At 42.2% G+C, this 21,259-nt stretch overlaps 1 protein-coding gene across 1 annotated transcript in view; it reads right to left on the bottom strand.

Annotated features, from left to right (window-relative positions):
- sorbs2a (sorbin and SH3 domain containing 2a) overlaps positions 1-16,961 on the bottom strand; it is a 44,876-nt gene extending 27,915 nt beyond the window's left edge. The window contains exons 1-3 of the mRNA XM_076091488.1: positions 16,566-16,961; positions 1,609-1,664; positions 818-907 (exon numbers count right to left, since the gene is read on the bottom strand). Coding sequence (XP_075947603.1) covers positions 818-907; positions 1,609-1,618 — 100 coding nt within the window. The 5' untranslated portion in view covers positions 1,619-1,664; positions 16,566-16,961. The remainder of the gene's footprint in view (positions 1-817; positions 908-1,608; positions 1,665-16,565) is intronic.
- Between the last annotated feature and the right edge of the window lie 4,298 nt (positions 16,962-21,259).

Genomic DNA, 21,259 nt, shown 5'->3' with positions numbered 1-21,259 from the left:
AAGGAATAGCTGGGGACGACCAGCTGTAGCCTCTGGAAGCTGAGAGGATACTTAAGGTTACGCTCTTCCCCCTGCTATGTAAAAAAAATCTCTCTTCAGTTATTCATCTCTACTTGACCTGTAATTTCAAATCATGTGTGAAAAGAAATGGGCAACAGGAGGAAGGGGCTTCTACATACAGCAGATCTATAGTAAGTTTGCTGAACCACTGATCGGGAGCAATTAAGCAGAATGGTGCCGTTTTAGTCGACACACAAGCCCATTCCAAGAACATATCCACGTTCTCCAGGAGCCCAGGGTCAACGGAGCTCTAACCAGTTAATGTCGACAGAGGAGAACGAGTAGCGGACAAAAAACAACCTTAGACAACAGGAAGAGAAGAGTAAACTACCCATAAAGAGGGGGAGATGGAGCCGTGTGAGAGCATGACACATGAGAGCTTTTAGAAGGAAGGAAGATTCAACAACAGGTAGGTGCAGTTTAAGTTATGACTGATTTAGGAAGCAAAAACAAGCCCAGGACGGGACAGACTCAACAAAAGGAAATGAAAGGATTATGCAACAAACTGATTTGGCAAAAAACAAATAGCATCCTGCAGTCCAAACATTGTTTCAGCATACAGAGGCAGCCATAGCCGTATGCTCAAGCCATATCAGGGGTGATGAAGGCCAAACATGACTGAGAAACGAGCCACTTTTTAAAGACTTACCTCATGCTTTGATAGTTTAAGCAATTCAATACCTGAAGTGGCTACTTCTATACAAGTCTTCCCATTCAAACGGGTTCATTTGTTGTGTGTTTGCGTGAGTGTTAGTACCTGAGCCTAGATTTGGTGAGCTCTGGACCCTCTTCATGGGAGAGAGCATGAGTGACAAGGCCGCGCTTTTGCGAGAGCATCCTCCGCTATCTGAGAAATCACAGCCAGGCAGGTGATCACAGAGGCCGAAGCAGCAGCACACATGCACATGCACGGACGCGAAGACACGAACGACACAAACGTTTAGATGACTTTACAATTGAAGCTACTGGTCAATACAGGTGGTTTCAACTCTGTGCGTCCAACTCTGGAGGCTTTATTGGTCGTCTTTCGGCACATATTTTTGTCAACCTTCTCTATTGTAAATACAGGCAAACAACTGAGATGAGAGCAGCCACAGAGCGGTGGTGTGTGTGGTGATCACTCATTGATTCTCCAGCTGCAATACACACTTTAGCTCGGGACGACTGCCAAGTTCAGGACAAAAGCTTTGGGAATGTGTTGAGGGAGGAATACGTCACTGTGGTTAAAAAGCAACAGGGTCACTATACTTATTGGTGCTTTCAGTCACAATAAACACGGCCTGAAATAGAAAATCACCAAAGTGGTGAAACGGGGTCGGGATCAGAATGGCAGCTTTTATAATAGCTAGGAGGTCTGAAATGTGGAAACATTGACTGTTTTTGTAAAGAATCAAGTTAAATTAATAGTTTTGTGTTCAGTTAATTTGTAATACAAGAAATACAATTTGTATTGCAAAAATGAAAATATTATTCTGCTTTGCCAAACAAAAATGATGGACAACAATTTTAAACAGTGCCTGGTTTGTGTGTGTGTGCAGGTGCGCATACCTGTATTCATATTGAAGAGCACTTCTTACTGATCTGCTGCAGGGGGACACACTTTCCTGTAAAACAAAGAATCAAAGTATTTCAGAAATACAATAAACATCTTGTTAAACAGCTAGTTGACTGTTTAAAAACAGAGCAAAGCTAGGATTGTTCCAGTGATTTACATTCACAAAATAATCTTCCTGAGACTGCTACAATAAATAATTCAGCTGTTGCGATTACAGGAGGCAAACTCATTTAATGTCGCATGAACTCTTTTGACTCAAATCCCAAATATAAGCATTTATTTTGGAAACCTACCAGTTTCCCACTGCCCACTCGGTCACTTTGATTCAAATCACACGACTTAAAAGAGCCAAAATCTCTGTGCAGGAAAAGGTCTGCAGAGATTAATGATGTTTAGGAATAGGGGCGGCTGTGTGGGCTCGATTTCTACTGAGCTTTCACACATCTCACTTTTCCAACGTTGAGAAAAGCTGAGCTAAAGGCTAAAGCGCAGACCTCCTGGTGACCGTTAACTGCACTCCAGGCAAATTAAAGTGGCAATAAGACCTCAGAACAACCATCCACATTTGTTCACCGATTCATATGCAGTGAGCTGAAATGGCAATTCGGTCTGATTATCAGGCTGAGGTGGCGTAGATATGTGATCGTCAACAAAAGGTGCTGCCAAAGTCAGGCCCCTAGCACCCTGAAGAGAACAGGAGGGTTAGAAAAGTCATGGATACTGTGGCATGGCTGTGTATCACCAACAGATACTGATCCAGAAAGATAACATCATTATTTTTGATATGTCTACTAAGTGTTTTCAAGAGGAGCAGCAATGTTCTTCAACTGTCTGAGATTTAGTGCAGCAAAAAAAAGATCACTTTATTCTCTAGTTAACTTGATTTACTACGCAGCACTGTACAAAAAAAAGTAAACGTTTGAATGAAATCAACACGTACTGCCTGTCATGTTCACAAAGATGTGGAATCCAAATGTGGGAACATAACTTCTTCCAGCTGAGAGACTTAATGACCGTAGCAAATGTTTCACAGCACAAAGATGAAACATACACGATGTAAATGATAGATACAGAATGCCATGTTTACTTAACTGTACCTCTGTGCGATGCCTGTCTCATGCTATATGGAGACCTTTCTATCTTGGAACTGTTAGGGTGCGTGATTGATATGAAAAGCCAAAAGCGCAAAACAGACCGGCGCATCGCTGCTTGAATGCATGCGCGTGTGTGTCATCACGGGACTTGGTGTGCATGACGGATACTGCAAGTGACAGCCTGCAGTGGCTGCGGCAGGGATCACACGTCTGGTATTTAAATAACTGACACACACACACACACACATGGTTAACCTTGACTCACACACACGTAGATATTGTTGTGAGGTTATGGGAATGTGATGTACAGTAGCTGCAGGCTCCAGAACTCTTTTACTGATGATGCATGCACCTATATAGTGGTTTTAATCCTGAGAAGAGAGCGTCTGTGTTGTCACATGACTTTTTTTCCTTGGAATATTCTTGTCTATTACAAACCACCACCGTTAATCTGGCAGCTGCTAATACTGTACACAACAATATGTTCAGTTACAATAGAGCAGAGCATACACCTAATTGTATACCTGGAGTACTCGGCTGTGTCTCCTTCAGTGCCCCAAGTGAGTAAATCTGTACAAATGATGTGACACTACAGAACATAACGTCTATGTCTGGATTTGTAAACAGAGATTGTGTTCGCCTGTCTGTGAGTAGTGATCGTCCCAAGACATAAAGTCTGTGTGATGATGAAAGCACACAGTTTGTGCCTGAACTCCTGTTGAATCCTGTCACCGCTCTGTGTATAAAAAAAACCCGACAATGCATTAATAAATTATGCTTTTTGCTTCAACACTATCACAACTCATGGGCTTCACATCGACAGGTAAAGTCCTGATGGTATGCATGTATATTCTGACATGAATGTGTGAACTGCCTCAGCAGTTGGCTCTGGTGATGAATGGCACTAGATGCATGGCGTAACATTGACAAGTACAGTATTTGACCATGCTGGAAACTTTAAAAAGGCAAACACACTAGGCTTGGGCGGTATCTGTTAGGCCTGGGCAGATATATTGTTATCTGATTTCTTTAAACTCGCAAATATCTTTATCAGCATTGGCCTCAAAAGTCCAGTGCAAGTCAGGCTATAATTAGAACATTAAAAGGGCCTGTACTGTACGTCAAGGTTATCACTTTGTCTCCATGCTGACACAATACCTTGAGGACAAAGTTAAGCTTTGTTTATACTCGCGCGTGGCGCCGTAGCGTGAGCCTGTACAGACTATACTCTCTGCGCTGTTCGCTGCATTAGTCCCCGAAACACCAGAGGGCGTACAAACAAAATAAATTGTGAAGAATCAAAAAGACAACGAGTGTAACCCATAGCTGTGCCCATAGACTGTAGGTAGCGATAAACCGACCTCCACAATGCCGAGGAGGGATTGTAATTATCTGTAAACTCTTATCTCATATTTAAACTATTTGATTTGGCTGGAAAAATATTAATTTAAATGAAGATTTTTAAGACCAGCTGTTTCTAAAGCGTCTAAAAACGAATTGGTCTTCTTTGTATAATCCCTTGAGACGCAAATATTCAGATGGGACACGACAAAGTCAATAAATAAGTCAATAACAATAACCAAATCAATAACTCATCCTCGTCAACCCACATATAGCTACAACTACTTCGTTGGCACCATGTGAGACACAGTTAACGCTGGTCAGGAGGAAACATTATTACTTGTGGTACTACATCAAGCCATGCACCGTGGGATACTTTCAGCCCCTGAAGACCTCACCCTCATCCAGAGCGCACTCGTAAATCTATCTCCGAAACACACACACACACACACACACACGGGGGTAAATCATGGGTCTGGCGTCGCAGGCAGTCGCCGTCCAAATGATGGTCAGATTATAAACAGGATCATGTTTCTTGGGGACAGATCGGCGGCGACACAGCAGCTGTGGCCGTGGTGTAATGTTATGGCTGCACACTTGAAGGAACCCCGCCAGGCTCTACACCTCCAAGTGACTCTCACTATCTGTTCAGGCCTTTTAAGCTTTTAAATCACCAAATGGGCAGCCCCTCTCTAAAGCCGGAGATAGATCATTAGCAGCTCATGCATTTTTTTCAGCATGTGTACAGTTTACTAGATGCCAATGTTGCCATTAATACTCAGGCAGCGCTTCTCTGCTTAATGTAATATTTACAAAGTGTGGGTATGAACGTGAACAGACGAAACACTTGTTATCCTATCATTTCTAAGAATGAATTAACTTAAAATGCCACTACCCACAACTCTTCTCTACATTGAGAGCTATTTTATCTTTACACAATAGATGAATAACAAACAGGAGACCATCATTTACCAAGAGTTTTAAATTCCTGTCCTAGTTTCTGCTGGCCAAAGCATTCGCTGTGTTAAGTGTCTTTACTTTCTTACTTAGCCGTGGTTTATCCACCGACTGTAATTTAGGCATTGGTGGGCGCATATAATTACTGTAATAACTGGACTGCAAATACCCAAGTCAGAGCTGTAAGCCACAGAAAGCAATGATGTCCAACACCACAAGCCCATCAAGTGTCATTAGTCTGCCGAGTGACCGACTGGGACCCATTCGGTTCATATCAGCGGACTTAAAAGGTTTGAGCTTTGACTCCTTTTGAAACTCAAGACACTGTGGTGACTACAGTACGTTAGTAGGCTCATCCTCCTTTGTTTCTTTATTAGAAGAACGTCACTATTGATTTGAGCTCATCAGAAGAAAGTCTTGGCATTTTCCTCCCGTGGATATCGTGGGATGTTTCCACAACAGAAGAGTTTTAATAATACCGTTGACCTCGACAAGACTCTTGCAGACACAAATTCAATATTAAAGACATTAGATCATTTGCGGTGAGTAATCTATATCTGTGCTACTTAAATGATCTGGAATCTGTGTGTAGACGGCATTAAGATGACAAAGCAAAACTCAATCAATGCCACGAGAGAAGGCGGTTAAAGCATATCCTTAAATGTCACGTCCTTATGAACAAAAGTTACACTCAAAGAATGTTCTGAAAAACAATGACATGGTGAAAAATGTGAACCAGACAGTGTGATGGAAACAATAAAGGAAGGAAAGTAAAACACAAACAATGCACTGGCCGGGATGCCATTAGTCACTGGCAGTCTGCCTTGGCATCAAAACAAGTGTCTACAAACAATGATGTCACCTTCGTTCCAACTGTCTGAAGCAATATTTAAGAATTTGCCAAAACTTTTTTTCAATCTGGTGCTTACTGTAAACGGCTATGGATGGACGTCCATAGAAATGGCAAATTTCCATTTAATTTGTTTGATTTCAGAATGGCTTTTTAAGTCCTTGTGTGTGTGTGTGTGTGTGTGTGTGTGTGTGTGTGTGTGTGTGTGTGTGTGTGTGTCTGGGTGGGTGTGTGTGTCTCTGTGTGTGTGTGTGTGTGTGTCTCTGTGTGTGTGTGTGTGTGTGTCTCTGTGTGTGTGTGTGTGTGTGTGTGTGTGTGTGTGTGTGTGTGTGTGTGTGTGGGTGCATGTGAGTGGACAGCAGGAGAGAGTGAACAATCATTAGAGATAAGCTGCCTATGGCTCCAAGGGTCCTGACCCTGGAGTGGTCACTCAGACTGAAACACACTCACAGATTAAAGCTCCTTAGAGAATCTATTTAAAGGCCGAACCAACAACTCATCAGATAGACACTTTATGTTCAGCTGGTCTATGTACCAATGATTATCAGCTGCTGAAAGCGTGATAAGGTATTTTAAAGAATACAAATAAAGAAATATTCATGGACACCAGGGGCAATATTCTGCAAGAACGATTCAATCGGTGAGTGGGGGGGGGGATCAGAGAGAACAAATCCCTTTTAAACAAGGCAACAGAATGTCCCCGGAGATCCAACATCAATCTCGGTGGAGACACGGCTGGTCTGAGAGTGATCTCTCCAAAAAAGGAAGAATTTAGAACTTCATTCCTGAATTGGAGCCAAATTATTTTCGTGGTGCATTTTTGTGGTGGAGTGCAGCGTTGTGGTTAGAGGAAAAAAACAGAAAAGGCTTGGGAATCAAAATAAGAGTTTATTTATAGGTTATTACCCAGCATGCTTTAAGTGGACACTGTGTTGTACAGCTTCAAGTATTTCAAATACTCAAGTATTCATGTTAGACATCAGCCAAACAAGTAAACATGTCAACAATATATAATTCACATGAATTGAAATGATAGCACAGTACAGGAGAAGGACAGCTGAAACACAGTGAACTTAAAGCTTATTACATTCACATCCTTCTTCATTTTAAAGTTTGGATCATCAAACACTGATTGTCAAACAACGCTTTACTGAAAGCTACTACGAGCAGAAGGAACTTGATCTTTTTGCTGCAGCAGCCGAGTGTTACATCTGCTGCCGCAAAGACAACTTGTCATTTGTTGTCTCCCAAACCTTCATTTTGGACAAATTAATAAAATAATATTGGCTCTATGGCCACTTAACCAACTGAAGTGTAACTACATGGCACAGTGGACCTATTCATGTCGATGATACGTTATTAAATAATGAGGCTGTTCGGATTTATTTTCAAGGCTGTGATGACTTCAGATAGAGCGAAGGTCTATATTGCATACATGTGGGACCATCTGAATTTGTGGAATTTGTATTTCCATACAAGCAAGAGAAGAAGAAGTTATTTTCGATGTTGTATTTAAAAGGCCATCTTGTCATAAAGGCTCACTAGAGTCACTCCAAATAAAAACTTGGAAAAGGCAACAAGAACAATGGTCCCATCAAGTCAATAAAATAAAAAAAATCAGAAATAAAAATGTGAAAATATCACTTAAAGCACTACACTTAAAGCACTACACAGTTGCACGTGTCCAAATCCTTGACTGAAGTGATCAAATATTTTATTTGAATGCATTCATCAGAACGATTTCCCTGGTCACTTGCCAACAATATTTGTTTTGTCTTGAACACGTTTTGCAAAAGGTTATTAAGAAAAACTTAGTCACATTGTTTTTTTAGAAACTTCTTGGCCTGCATTTGAATTTAGAACAGGGACTTACACTGAGCACTAATCACAAATAGTGTGATATTCTACCAATGCAAGGTTTATAGCAAATACAATACAATAGCTGCTTCAATGCATTTCTAAAAATGAGAAACACACCTTCTCTGACAGCATAAATGATAGTTTAAAACCTTTTCTTTGACACAAATAAATGCTACTTGTTGTGAGACGCAGGCTATTTCAGGAGGAATCATTTATCAGCTGCATGTGACTGTTCCACCACCACATTACCGCCACTAGTTGAACAACAAAGTTTCTGTTATCAGCCTTGTTTGTTCAACCTTGCCACTCATTAGCAGACCCCCCTCCAGCTGTATGAATGGATAGGGGAGGTCAATACGCTGACCCTGCGTGCCCACTCACTGCCCATACTGCTAACAACAGAGGCCCGTGTGTTCTGCAGATTGCATCACAACCCCACTAACGAGCACAGCCATTGGCCTGAGAGCACTAATGCAATTATGCAACACAGGCCCCGGCACTGTGTGAGTGCCGGGCTGTGGGGGAAGAATGAATGAATTGGATGTGACAACTCGTGGGTTTGTTATCTTACCATTTCTATACAGAAGTAACGACGCATTCGCTTTGTACTGCTCTGACGTTCACAGAGAAGAAGACAGAGATAAAAAAAAAAAGATAGATATTTAGACAAGCGAAGAAGAAAATGGCAAGTCAAAAACATAGCTGAACACTGACAAAGATACGAATCACAGAGAGGATGAGAGGGTCCCAAAAGGAATATGTTGAAAGAAACAAAACACGGGCCGAAAACGGAAAGGAGGCAATATTAGCATGTAGTATTACATAAGCTGTCTGGCTAAAGCCGTCTGGGGTCACAGCATCGCGAGTAAACAACACCTCAAGAGCTGCCACGGTTTCATCTCCTCCTCTGCGCGACGTGCATGCCACATGTAGAGCTCGGCCATAAAGGCTGCAACACCATCGAACCCCGGGCTACTAGCCGAGACAACCACAACGAGCTAATATAAGCCGAGGCACAACGACATGAGCAGATAGAGGGACAGAGTGCTACAAGGTACTGTCACCTAATGCAAGTGAATATAGGATCCAAAGTAAGAGGAGTAGCATGGCTTAGACGGGTCATAAAAGACAGCATAAAGGTTGTAGATGAGACCGAATACATGTCTGCTTTTAAATAGGACTTTTCCAAAACAGGTTCAGGTCTTTAAGAAAAAGATTTCATGACAAAATGCTGATTTATGTGCCCTACAGTATGGGCCATCCCAGCATGACTGAATCCTTCAAATTGAACGGCAGTCCCTTTAACAAGTCTTTCACTCCAATTTGAATCCAATCTGGTACCAATGCATCAGGCCTAGGATGCTAACTGAATGTGGCATATCTGGTAATTGAGAGGCCCGTGCTGTTCCTAATGGAGAAGGGATATTCAGGAATGCAGAAATGAGCTCCTTCAGACTCTACTGGGATAGTAAACACTCCTTTCTAGAGAGTGAGCGAGGTAAACACTGCTTATTATTAATCACTCTTGTGGGGAAATTACTCCATGACAGCAAAGAAGCCTTGTGGATCATTAGACCTCGACAGGAAGAAGAACGAGTGGCCGATGATAAATAAAAGGCATCTTGTAGAAAGATTTGACACCTTTAAGAATGAATATATCTGCAAATCTAATCCAAAGTTTGTTTAGTAAAGATTTTCTTTGCCGTTCTTTTATAACATTTTCAAAATCGAATGATGAAAACATTTTGAAAATACTAAAGGAGTACACTAAAGCAGGATGGCTATCAGCTGTGGCTAAGATTACATCCCCCCCCCCCATACATAGTCTGGATTCCCCAGGCAGGTACCAGTGTTAAGTGTCGAGCATGAAGATAAGAGGAACTTGATTAGCAGGGGTGCTATATTTACTGCCAATAGGCAGGACCCTTTACCCTCTAAGGTGGTCCGGATCATCGGGAAAATCCATCTGAGGAATTTCGATGTACTCTGGATGGAAGGCACGAGGAAACGTCACCAGTTTACATTTTACAATTCCTCCATTTCACCAGGCGGTTAATAAAGAGAGATGGCAAACTTCATCATCACAACAGGAAGTATCTCAGAGAGCTGAATATGTTGAAATCAAGTCATCATGCGTTTGACAGTGAGGAATGACATCTATGCTCAATCCACTGACAGACCTGTGTTGATGTTTATGGTTTCAAGCAATACGGCATCTAATGACAGTCGATTTGAACCAACATATTCGAGAGAGAGAATCACACAGTCTCATGAGACTGTAATTCAACAGCCTTGTGTTATTCTGCAAAGGCAACTTTTGAATGTCTTTGTCCCTTTGTACATCAGCTTTTAAACAAACACAGTATCAGGAAGGAATGAGGAAGAGGAGGGCAAAACAGAGAGACAGTAACAGTGGAATTAAAGGTTTAAGTTGCTAACAGCGAAACAATAGTATTTCTGTACAGCCCTATAAGCTCTCTGATTTGTAGGACATGCATACCTCAAATCATGCAGTATATTCTAGACAATAAATAAGTAAATCTGTGTTCAAACCTGACTTATTTTGGGCTCTCTCCAACAGAGTAACTACTTCCTAAACCCACATCACAGGTTGTAATAATCCAGCCGAGCAAATTCAAGCCACCTCTGTCCCAAATAGTGTGGCTTATTTTGCTAACCAAAATGTATTTACAGGAGCACTGTTGAGCTCTGCAAAGGAATTCAGTTTTAGTGGGACTGGAATTAATCATTTATGGTGCTAATAATGTGACGTTTACCATGGGCGAGCCCGTTCTACGAACCGAGGCTGGGAACCACCCCTTACTGTGTACCCAAGGGGTCAAGGTGACATTCCTCAACACCTCTGAGACTGGCCTAATGGAGGGATTGGAACATGGCTTTTGTTGAGTGGGAAAGAAGAGACCGTGAAAAAGTGTGTAACAAGAGATGGAAGTATGTAAAAAAAAAAGGGACAGAGGGAAGAAAATGGGATTGTGGGGCCAAATTATGGAAAGGTAAGACGTAAAAGGGAAAAAGAAGAGGAAGTTGTAGGGGACTGATTTAAAAATGTTCTCGATATTTAGCCAAACAAAACACAAACATATAAGATAAAAATCAACTTCAGTTGATTCAAGGGAATTTCTGCTGTGTGTAAGCCTACATTTAATTGAAACTTTCCCTTTTTAGTTTAAAAGTTAAGTTAAATGAATCTTCTAGGGTTGACATATAACACTTTTCAATCCACAAAACTGTAGTTTGCTGATGCTATTTCTGAGGTGACCGCGGTAGCAACCATTGTTTTATTTGACACCATTTCCCCTGCTCACTGTCACGGAAGGCAAAAGTTCTACTCTCTCGGTCTATAATTGTGGGATTTGGCAGAACAGATAAATACAATTCCCTTTTGGTGTTATTGGTTTTTAAAATCTATTCCGATCCCTTTAAACTGCAGTCCCTTTAACGCATCAGTGCGTTCACGAAGGAGTCGACGGCAATATATGATCCGTTTTTGTGTGTTTTCAATCGTTTCATTAAAAAGGCCATTTTTGAAACTCAATTGTTCATAACTCATGCATACATATATCATATGAATTCTCTTTCATGAATTAGGAAGGTAAATTAAACCTGTATTTGTCAATCCAAAATGTAAATCTCCAATCTTCTTTCAAAAACTGGAATTTAATAAATATTCTATTTTGGCATGAAAATGCACATGAGCACATTATTCACCCATGAAATGCAACCCGAGTATCTTTTGTGATATTTAATCCCAAAAGCCTGACCTGCAGGTGCAACAGTCCATCAAGAGGAGGAAATTTATCTCTTACCGTCATAAAACCCAAAAGACTGGAGACTTGCTAAGAAGAGTCAGGTATAGGTGAGCTGTGAGCCCAAGCGCCTTTTCCTCCCTCTTTCTCTTCTTATTTTCTTTGTTTTTTTGTTTTTTTGGTCTTCTATCCTCCGCTCAGGATAAGTCTCTCCGCCCGGTCAAGCTTTATTCCCAGATCTTACCCCGTTTAATGCCTGGGGAGCACAGAGACAACAGAACGAGGAGAAAGTGAGAGAGCCAAAGAGTGGGAGTGACAGGGAAAGAGAGTCCCCCGTTTGGGTGAAGCAGTGATCAGATACGGCTATTTTCAGACTCAGGCATGCTCGTCTATGGGACTGGAAAGTTACCCCCTCCGGTGTAGATGGGTGGGGGCTAAGCGACAGGTTTGACTATCTCTATTTTACCACACGCGCACATGTTTGTGCATACCATACACACAGTGTGCGCGCACATATGCACACAAGGACAGACACACTCACATCCACATACTGTAAAAAACACAAACTATGTAATTCTATGGTGCGGAATGCATCAGGTCCGTACATCTCTGACGTGGTATGTACGGTGAAATGAAAGCGGGATGGCGGTGGGAGTGAGCAGACAGAGAGAGGGCCATCTCTCCTCCGGGGCTTTAATGTCACACAGCAGCCGGTGTCGTCAGCGTGGGGCTATGTCAAGTGGACCACTCCACGCAAAAAAAAATGACAGGAGTGTCAAATTGTTCTCGCATGAGATTTTCTTTCTGACGCTGACACTTTTGATTGCCTGGGAAGACGGCTTGCTCCCGAGATGCACACGGGGAGAGGCAGACACAGCGACTCTCTCTCTTTTTATCGCTGGTAGGCCGCGTTCAGTCGGCGTCACATCGGGCTGTAAATATACACAGACTAATTACGTGTCCACTCACCTGTGTCATTAATAATCGTACTGCTGTGTAATCCATATGGGACTGTATATTTGGAAATGACCACACACACACACACACACACACACACACACACACACAGGCTGAATATATGCAGCACGGAGGTCAGCCAGAGGCACCTCTAGACCCCAGACTCCCTGCTATTCTCAGAATGATGATGTAACAACTGCTATTAGCATCTCACATTTGGAGCCTGGATACCTAAAACCGACCAGGCAGCTACTGTGCAACATGCTATTTAGATCACTTCCACCTCCTCCCTTCACACCCATACTTGACAATAAACAAAACGGGCACAAAAATCAACATCAAACGAATTACTGTGCGGTAGGGTTCAGGAAGTGTCCAGCAGTCTCTACAAAGGGAATCCGTTAATGTATGGTAATGTGGCTCCATTAGCAGCTTGTGTTACTCTACATCTCAAATGGACCAATCGTTCTGCTTTCGGAGATCAATTAAGGAAAGTCCAGAATGTTTAATAGCGTCAGCAGTGGACTTAAGGGACATGCTAAAGCCAAGGAATGGAGAAAAATAACTAGTGCCGTGGATGGCCTTAGTTAAGATGTTCCGGATCAATGATGAAGCGGTAATGTAGAAATCCAAGCTACACGGTCATAGATGGCTCCAAATAATATGTAGCCCTCCTGCAACTATGTGTCCACCAATCACTCGGGCTTCAGACGTTGGGGTTTCCACAGCACACCACAGTGATGGGTGTGCCTGCAGACGTGGTCAAAAAAGCAGCTGGCCCCCCCCCAGACATTTCTGACCACGAGCCGAGGATCACGGAGCTATGGTGAAAAGCTGACAACTGACAGGTGCTAATGATGTCACTTCGGAGCCAGAATCAGGAGACCAATAAAGTATTACTTCAGACATTATCCTTTAACCCATGTGACTTTACAAAAGATGACGAGACAAAATCTCCATCAACATCTTGAGCAAACATCACCAATTGATGTGGTTTCACAGTTCTGGATCACAACCCTTAATGTACTAAAACTAAAATGCGACTTTTTTTTGTTTTCATGTGAAGCAAAGATTTATAAAAACAATTAAAACGGACATGACACAGCAGCAGCAGCAGCAGCTTAGGAATGATCTCATTTAAGTACCAGAGCAAACTCTTTTTATGGCGACCGACACACACTCACTCAAACACACTGACACTCTGACCTATGAGCAACTCCGGACTACAGTGGGCCGCGTCGACACGGTCTCGCCAGCACAGTTTCAACACCTAATTCATTATCAGCTTCTGCAAGGTCCCGCCATTCCCAGTTAAGTAAGTGGCAGGTTATAAAAAGCAGGAGAGCTGCGCATGTACACATTACTAAGTGTCACTTACTGGAAAACACTTAAACCATGGGAGCAGTTCATGAAAAGGGAAATATGTATCCATCAATATATTGCTCAGCAGAGACGATACCAACGTTTGCTTTTGTACGGCACACGATGCAGCGGAATATGAGCTCGCAGATACAGTAAATACACTTTTTAGATGTGAATTAAGAATTTGTAAGCCATTTATGATACATTTCAAATCAGCGAACCATAATCCCAAAATGTTTAAGCGCTCTGAGGTCAAACAGAAGCATTTTTCCCCTACAGAGCACTGTAGAACAGAAACTCTCTCTCACAGCCCTGCAGCACAACACACATACACACACATTTTGCTCCATTACATTAAATAATTAAAATAGTATCATATTTTTATTGTTGTATCTAATAAAGCATATAGCTTTACCCAAGACATTTCAGAATTGCCTTAATCTGTGATGGGCTGGATACTACAGAAGCAAAGAATTGAGGCGCTGCATGCGTTTTTTGATTACAATGAAGAGAAATTCTAAAAACCATGTTGTTCAAATTCTGCATGTGTTCATCCATTGGCGATGATCTGCAAGAAGCAGGCAGCAAACACTCGTCAAACATCGTCAAAAGCGGAGCAGATTGATGCCCTACTGTGTACTCAAGGTAGTATTCCAACACTTAGCGGGATAGATTCCTTAATACCTCTGCGTTGAGTCTCTAATTAGTTCAAAGCACGTCTCAATCCTTGACTGCTTAGAGACTGTTTTTAAAGTCTGCCTTTTTACACTGCTGCGATAAACTTGCGTTTATGCGTACGCCGACTGAAATGGATACATTAATGATAATATGCACATTCTTCAGTATCCTCATTTCTGTCTCTGCCTCGAAATGCCTCCACATCTGATCATTGGAAATGTGTAGGCACAATGTCCAGGTGTCCCCGTCAGCTGCTTCCCCTTGTGCTCGCTCTTAGTTATTGCAATTATAACACTTCATAAACGCGAGATCTGATTATAGATGGTGATTGGGGAAGGTCGGGGGAACAAGCTTGTCCTGCAGCTATAAATCAGTGAGACTAAGATGATTTAGCAAGCTTTTAAAAAAAACAAACACTTGAGCCATGACATCAGCCTCTGAAGACGGACAGAGGGACGGGAAGATGGAGGAGAAAGACAGGCAAACAGAGGGCAGCAGAGCAAGTGTGTGAGATAGAGGGAAATAAAGAGAGAGAAAAACGTAACTCTGACAGTAACCCCTGTTACATTCTGTGCTTTCACGAGAAAATGTATCACTGTCTGTTCCCCGATGGCCTGCCTTGATCGCCTTTCCTCCGCCCACTCTCTCTTCCTCTTCGTCTCTCACTCAAACATGCATGCACACACACACGGTCTCCCTCTCGGTAACTCTAAACTGGCAGGTGCAACTGAGTTGACGCTAACAGAGACATACTCTCTGGCTCAATGGCCATCAATCAAGTCAAAATGCAATGATCCCCCATTAAGTGTGTATATTTAAGCCTCTATGAGAGCCTGTATATTGGCCCCTCGTGAGACAGATAGCGGCCAACTGTTGCTTGTCATACTGCATCCCGCTGTGTCGCTTCCTCTCTCCCAGACACAAGTATTTCAGTCAAAGAAATACATAGAGATACCCTCCAGTCACACACACACACACACACACACACACACACACACACACACACACACACACACACACACACACACACACACACACACACACACACACACACACACACACACACACACACACACACACACACACACACACACACACACACACACACACACACACACAGTGGTGTGAGGTTCCCGGAGTGATAGTGTTACATTTTGTGCATCCTGGACACCTCCCCACTCTTCTCACCCAGCATTCAATTGGGACTCAGATACCATCCATTGCTGCTGGCCCTTTTTCTTTCCTCATTACATCATCCCTTTATATCAGTGAGCAGGCAGCACCAAGGACACACTGATGACTACTCCTTACTACTGTCCGTCAGGTCTGGAATATGACATGGGCAACACAGCAACAGAGTGCTCTTAAAATATGACATGAAACACTGCAGTACCATTCATGAGTCAGAGACCCAGGGTTTCATCCATGCTCTCTCAATAAGAGTAAACGCAACAAGTAAATGTATTAGTGGGCTGGTTTTGGTATAATAAATTGGAATACAAAACTTTAAAAAAAAATCTCTAAATGGTAAAGTATTAATGAAGATAAACCTGCATAATTGACCAAACTAAGATTACTGTATACTCTTTTTTTTTTTTTTTTTTTACCACTAGCCAAACAATAGAGATTATCCTAAGCATTTGGGATGTAGGTTAAACATGGATATCCCAGTTCATGCTTATTGCTACCAAGCAGCATGGCTGCTAATCTCTCGTCCTGACTGTCTTTGGGCTACTACTAATGTCAAGCAACATTTATACAGCTTACAATCTTGTGGTTTTTGGGGTATTTAACATCCTCCCTAGACCTCATGCACTGGAAACAACAAGCCCCTGGAATGCACTTTTGTGGAAACAGAGGCGACTCAGCGCATCCCGGATGAGCTGATTCATTTGCCCTGTTCTCACTATTGTTGCTTGTAACACACGTATAAACCTCCCAAAATAGCATGTTTACCTCCTCAGAACAGCTCGGTATTCAGCTCTGGGTTGGTAACCGCTGCAGCTGCTAAAAGCGACGCGGAGGAAAAGATACTATAGCCACCTTAACACCACCACTGCTGCTGACACGGTCCGTAACGTTACCTTACAGCCGCCTCACTCGACCGATTCTGCAACATAGCGCCAGGTTATTCAGCCTCTTCCACGCGTAAACACTGCAGTCCTCAATTGTAGCGGACCACAGGAGCTATACAGCGGCTCGGAGGCTAGCGCAGTGTCCGTGTGATGAAACCGTACACCTGTTTGTCGACGCGCATGGATGTTGCCCCGGTGTCGGTCAGCTAACTATAAAAGGCACCTCCCTCTCTCGGGGGGTCACTCGGGCTCGGATAGCAATGCGGTGAAGCTGCCCTGTCCCCTTTTCCCCCCCCCCCAGGACACAAACCTCAAAGGAAGAGGCGGCGCTGCTGCACAAGTAGTTACAGCATGTCTTTTTTACTACAAGCGACAGTCGCACCGCAGTCCCACACCGCGTCTATCCAGAAATGGACCGTTTCCGCTTGTATTATTATTGAATGATGCCGTAGCTTCGTGCGCAAAATGGCTTCTGTTATTTTCATTCAGCAACAGTCTACGGCGAGCTTCCCATTGGGTCTTCGTGTAGCCAATTCAATCAGTGCTCGCACAACAGAGGACACACAACAGTCGGCCTGTGTGCAGCTCACCGCTGTTAACAGGAAAGTGCCACTTTACCTTCCATCTGCAGCAGAAGCGCAGTGGAGAGTTTATGGAGGCTACATGCTGTGTGTTAATGGCTAGAACATGACAATAATATAGTCGGGATCAGTGAGTGATCCACAGACCCATGCTGGGAATAAAGATAGAGCCTTGCCAAAATGTCTATCTGTGTTTCCCTGGCAGCATACCATGTTGTCATCAAACTGGTTGAAGGCAAATGTTGAGCTATTAATACATGACAAGTAATTTATAAGTTGACGTTTGAGGTAGGCTTGTGTTTTGAGGATGGGGTTACAACGTCTATACAGAACTGGAAATGATAAACCTCATGTTAACCTGCATTGTGGGCCAAAAAGCATTAACTTTTACTTTATTATTTTCATAATAGCTACACTGTAAAAATGGAAAACTAACACTGAGTAGAGATGATCAGGTAGAGTAGACATTTTGTTTGTAGAAGTTATTGATTGAAGCAATTGTTTTGTTATTTGATAATAGTTATAGGATAACACATTCCAGTAGCCTATATCGATAGTGTTGTGAGCAGTTTTGGATAAATCAGTTTCTGTTGTTAGTCTCTTCCAACCATTAAACATTGTGGTGCATCCGAACAGAATGGCTCAGTGTGAACCCTGCAAGTGTTGATTTTTCAGTTGTTGACAGAGAGCTGACATCATTTTGTGGCAGCGGAAACCGAACGTGTTAAACTCTAAGAGGTGTTGATTTATTATGCACAGCATTTAAAATTAAATTCACTTTTGCTGTGAGGTCTTTAACGCCAGATGTTGAATTATGGTTTTGTATCCTTAAGTGTTGCCCTGTATGCTGTATTTATTTTAACTTTGTCTTCATTAAGCAAAGCAACCAGACCGTGTCTTGATTTTTGATAGCTTAACTTGGGAATTCACCTCTGTGTCTGTTTTTCTCCCCCTCTCTCTCTCGCACACACACACACACCAAGCTGTTCAATTATTTACAGACTGGATGGGAGCCCTGTATAGCTACGTGCTGGTTATTGTGACCATGGCAGAAGACATGACCTTTACACATTTAGCACATTGTTTCCCTTCTTTCAAATGAAATAGAATGAATCCTTTGTATATGGTGCACTTAAAGAACCAGATAAAATGACAGGCTCAGTGCAAAATCTATCCGTCCATCTAATTTCTGCACAAATCATAAATGTGAAGTCTCAGTGCAACATCAGAGACACAGATCTGCAGAGCATCTGCAGGAGAAAGTGAAAGCAGAAGCCCTATTGCTCATGAATTCTTAAAACCTCGACGGCTGTCAGAGATGGTCTAGTGAGTTAATTTTGAGTCAAATACAAAGCAAAAATATAAAATGTCACTAAAGGAATGCATCCATTCTTGTGTAAATATCTAACAAATATATTCTTTTTGAGCTTATGCAATAGTGTCAACGATGTGTTTACCTATTCAGCTTTGTGATTATTCAAAACGAGCTCATATCATCAACTAAGAGCAGCATAACACTGCTTTATGTAAATCCTAATAATCAAACCACTTGCACGTAATTAAACTGATAAATGACCTTGTTTGCTTTTTTTCCAATGATGTAGTGCTTTTATTACCTGGTTTTAAGTTTATATAAAAAGTATTAGGTTTCAAATATTACTTGATTTAGTATAGTGAATATTACTGACCGTGTTTTACTGTTTAATGTGGGGACGTCATACTGGGATTCATTTACATTTCATCTTAGATATTAATGATACTTTAAACGAACATTATGTAGGATTTAAGGGGACCTATTAGCAGAAATGGAATGTGATATTCATAACTATGTTGTCATTATAATCACCTGAAACTAGGAATTGCTGTGTCTTTGTTATAGCTTAGAGTGAGCTTTTCATATCAATTTAGGGACCAGGTCCTCTTCAGGGAGCCCACCATGTTGCACCGCCATGTTCCTACAGTAGCCCAGAATGGACAAACCAAACACTGGCTCTGGCGAGAGCCTATATTGTTTTTATGATCCCTGAAGGCCACCGTAATTCTCTGTTACACTTGTGAGTGCAGTGCAGAGCGGCAGCCGTGCGCTAGCCAGTGGGTCACGCTAACACGTACTAATATGCACTAATAGACATGTGCTTCCGGCCCGCCTATGTCGACAAAGCCCAGAGAAGCTCGGATTACAACTCACACAGCGGGAGAGCGACTTCATTCTCTGTAGACATTACTCCACTATATCTTCACATAGAAAATAGTTGGTTGCTGCTCCATAATTTTCTTAATGTCAAATAGAGAACTTTTAAGTTACAATGATAAATAATTAATCAAATGAATTAATTAAAGCTGAAGTGTCATTTTGTTATTGACATATGCATAAAGGTGTACAAATTTAGGCGGTTATTGTTAGCTGACCTTTTCCGAAGTGTCAACGAGACCACATCTGTGAGTGTGTTAAAATGCACACATGCAAGTGTTTGGTGTTTTATCACCGGCTCTTGTCTACAGTACAGACAGCCCTTACTGACCTTACAGTTGCCATGTAGATGCCTTTTTATAGGTGGTATGTTATCCACAGAAATACTCTTAGCAATCCATTCCGAGAGGATGATAACAATATGTATGGTATGCATTGGTGTTACAGGTGCATAAATACTAAGGGTGGAGCTTAGGACGTTAAAACACATTATAGAAGCAGACTGGCATGTCTAAACTGGAGGTTTTTTTGGGTAGTTAGTTGTATACCAAAGTATTGCAAAAATCAAAATACTTGACCTGATGATTGCGCTAAATGAAAAGTTAGGGTATCACAAAAAAATATTAGAATTCCCTCAAATATAATGTCAATCCCATTTCAAATTGTTACCTTCATGGTGGCGCTTGACATGTCAGGGGCCATGAATGTCTTTACAAAATGTAATAGCAAACCAATAGTTATTTCAGTCTGGTTCAAAGTGGTAAACAAACAATCAACAGACCTGCATTGCCATCACTCGGCCTCCTGGACTGTGTCACTACATATAGTCACAGGCATCTTTACCAACCCCCTCTGACATTGGCTTTGAGCATAAGTAGCGGTACCACCAGTGAGCAACACTCATCTGGTGGAGTCAAGTGTTGATGTGAATGCGATCCAGAAGCTGGCCTTCGATACAAGATATAAGCCTACTGAAGCCGACCACTACATTACAATCTTGATCTGTGCCAGACCTTCTTCCATATTCAAATGTGTAATAATGCTTCCCTTAATAGTATTTCCATTTTAGGATGGCAACATGAACCTTATCTTACAGGGCCTGACATCATCGAGCATGGGTCATGCTTTTATGGCTGCAGCTACCTATCATCATCCACATCATGTCTGCAATTATCTAATATCCAAAACTACCAGCACACCCCTCATGGCCCCTCTTAGAATAGCCCACAATAAAGGAGAGCAGGCTGACACATGTGAGATCTTGTGAGAAAAATAGCTCTTTTATCTGAGCAGTGGCACTCGCTCACATCTTTCCACTGATGCTTTCCAAAGAGATCCACATTTGGAACAGCTGATACTGAGGTTCACTCGTCTGGCCAATGTTAAAGTGGCACAGTGGTGCTGAATGAGTGGATGGCATATGAGTGCACAAGGACATTGTCCGGCAATGACTTAATGCCACTTTCACTTATATTCCAGTCTAGCTTTGATGTCTGAGAGCTGACCAGGTGAAATGCCTCAGCAAATCCGCGAGAGAACAAGGCTGCTGACGTAGAGTCCTGCATCATCTCTCTATTTAGCAGTCTCACTGAAGTGCAAGTCGACCCTTTGCTGTCTGTTAATGTTTGCAGGTTCCCATGTTATTTTAATAGGGTTAATCTCTACCTCTCAATCATGGAGTGAAGGGGATGGAATGCTGAGTTATGTCAGCCAACCATCATTCAAACACCAAAGTACAATTTGCACTTCATCTAACCCAAGACTCACCCTGCCCTCTGCCTTCCTACTGTGCTCCATCAATCAAAGAGAGGCAGCATTGCCCAGTGTCACACATGGGTCTTCATTTTGAACATTAAAGCTGGCACTGCGTTGTTAGGATGGATGTTGTGGCGAGGCTGACATAACAGAACAGAGAAAAAATGGTGGAAAAG

Source organism: Anarhichas minor, unplaced genomic scaffold, assembly GCF_050575085.1.
Source record: "Anarhichas minor isolate MPS153535 unplaced genomic scaffold, ASM5057508v1 ptg000014l, whole genome shotgun sequence".
Classification (NCBI taxonomy): Eukaryota; Metazoa; Chordata; class Actinopteri; order Perciformes; family Anarhichadidae; genus Anarhichas; species Anarhichas minor.
Note: the sequence above shows the minus strand (reverse complement) of the source record. Positions and strands in the feature narration are given on the sequence as shown.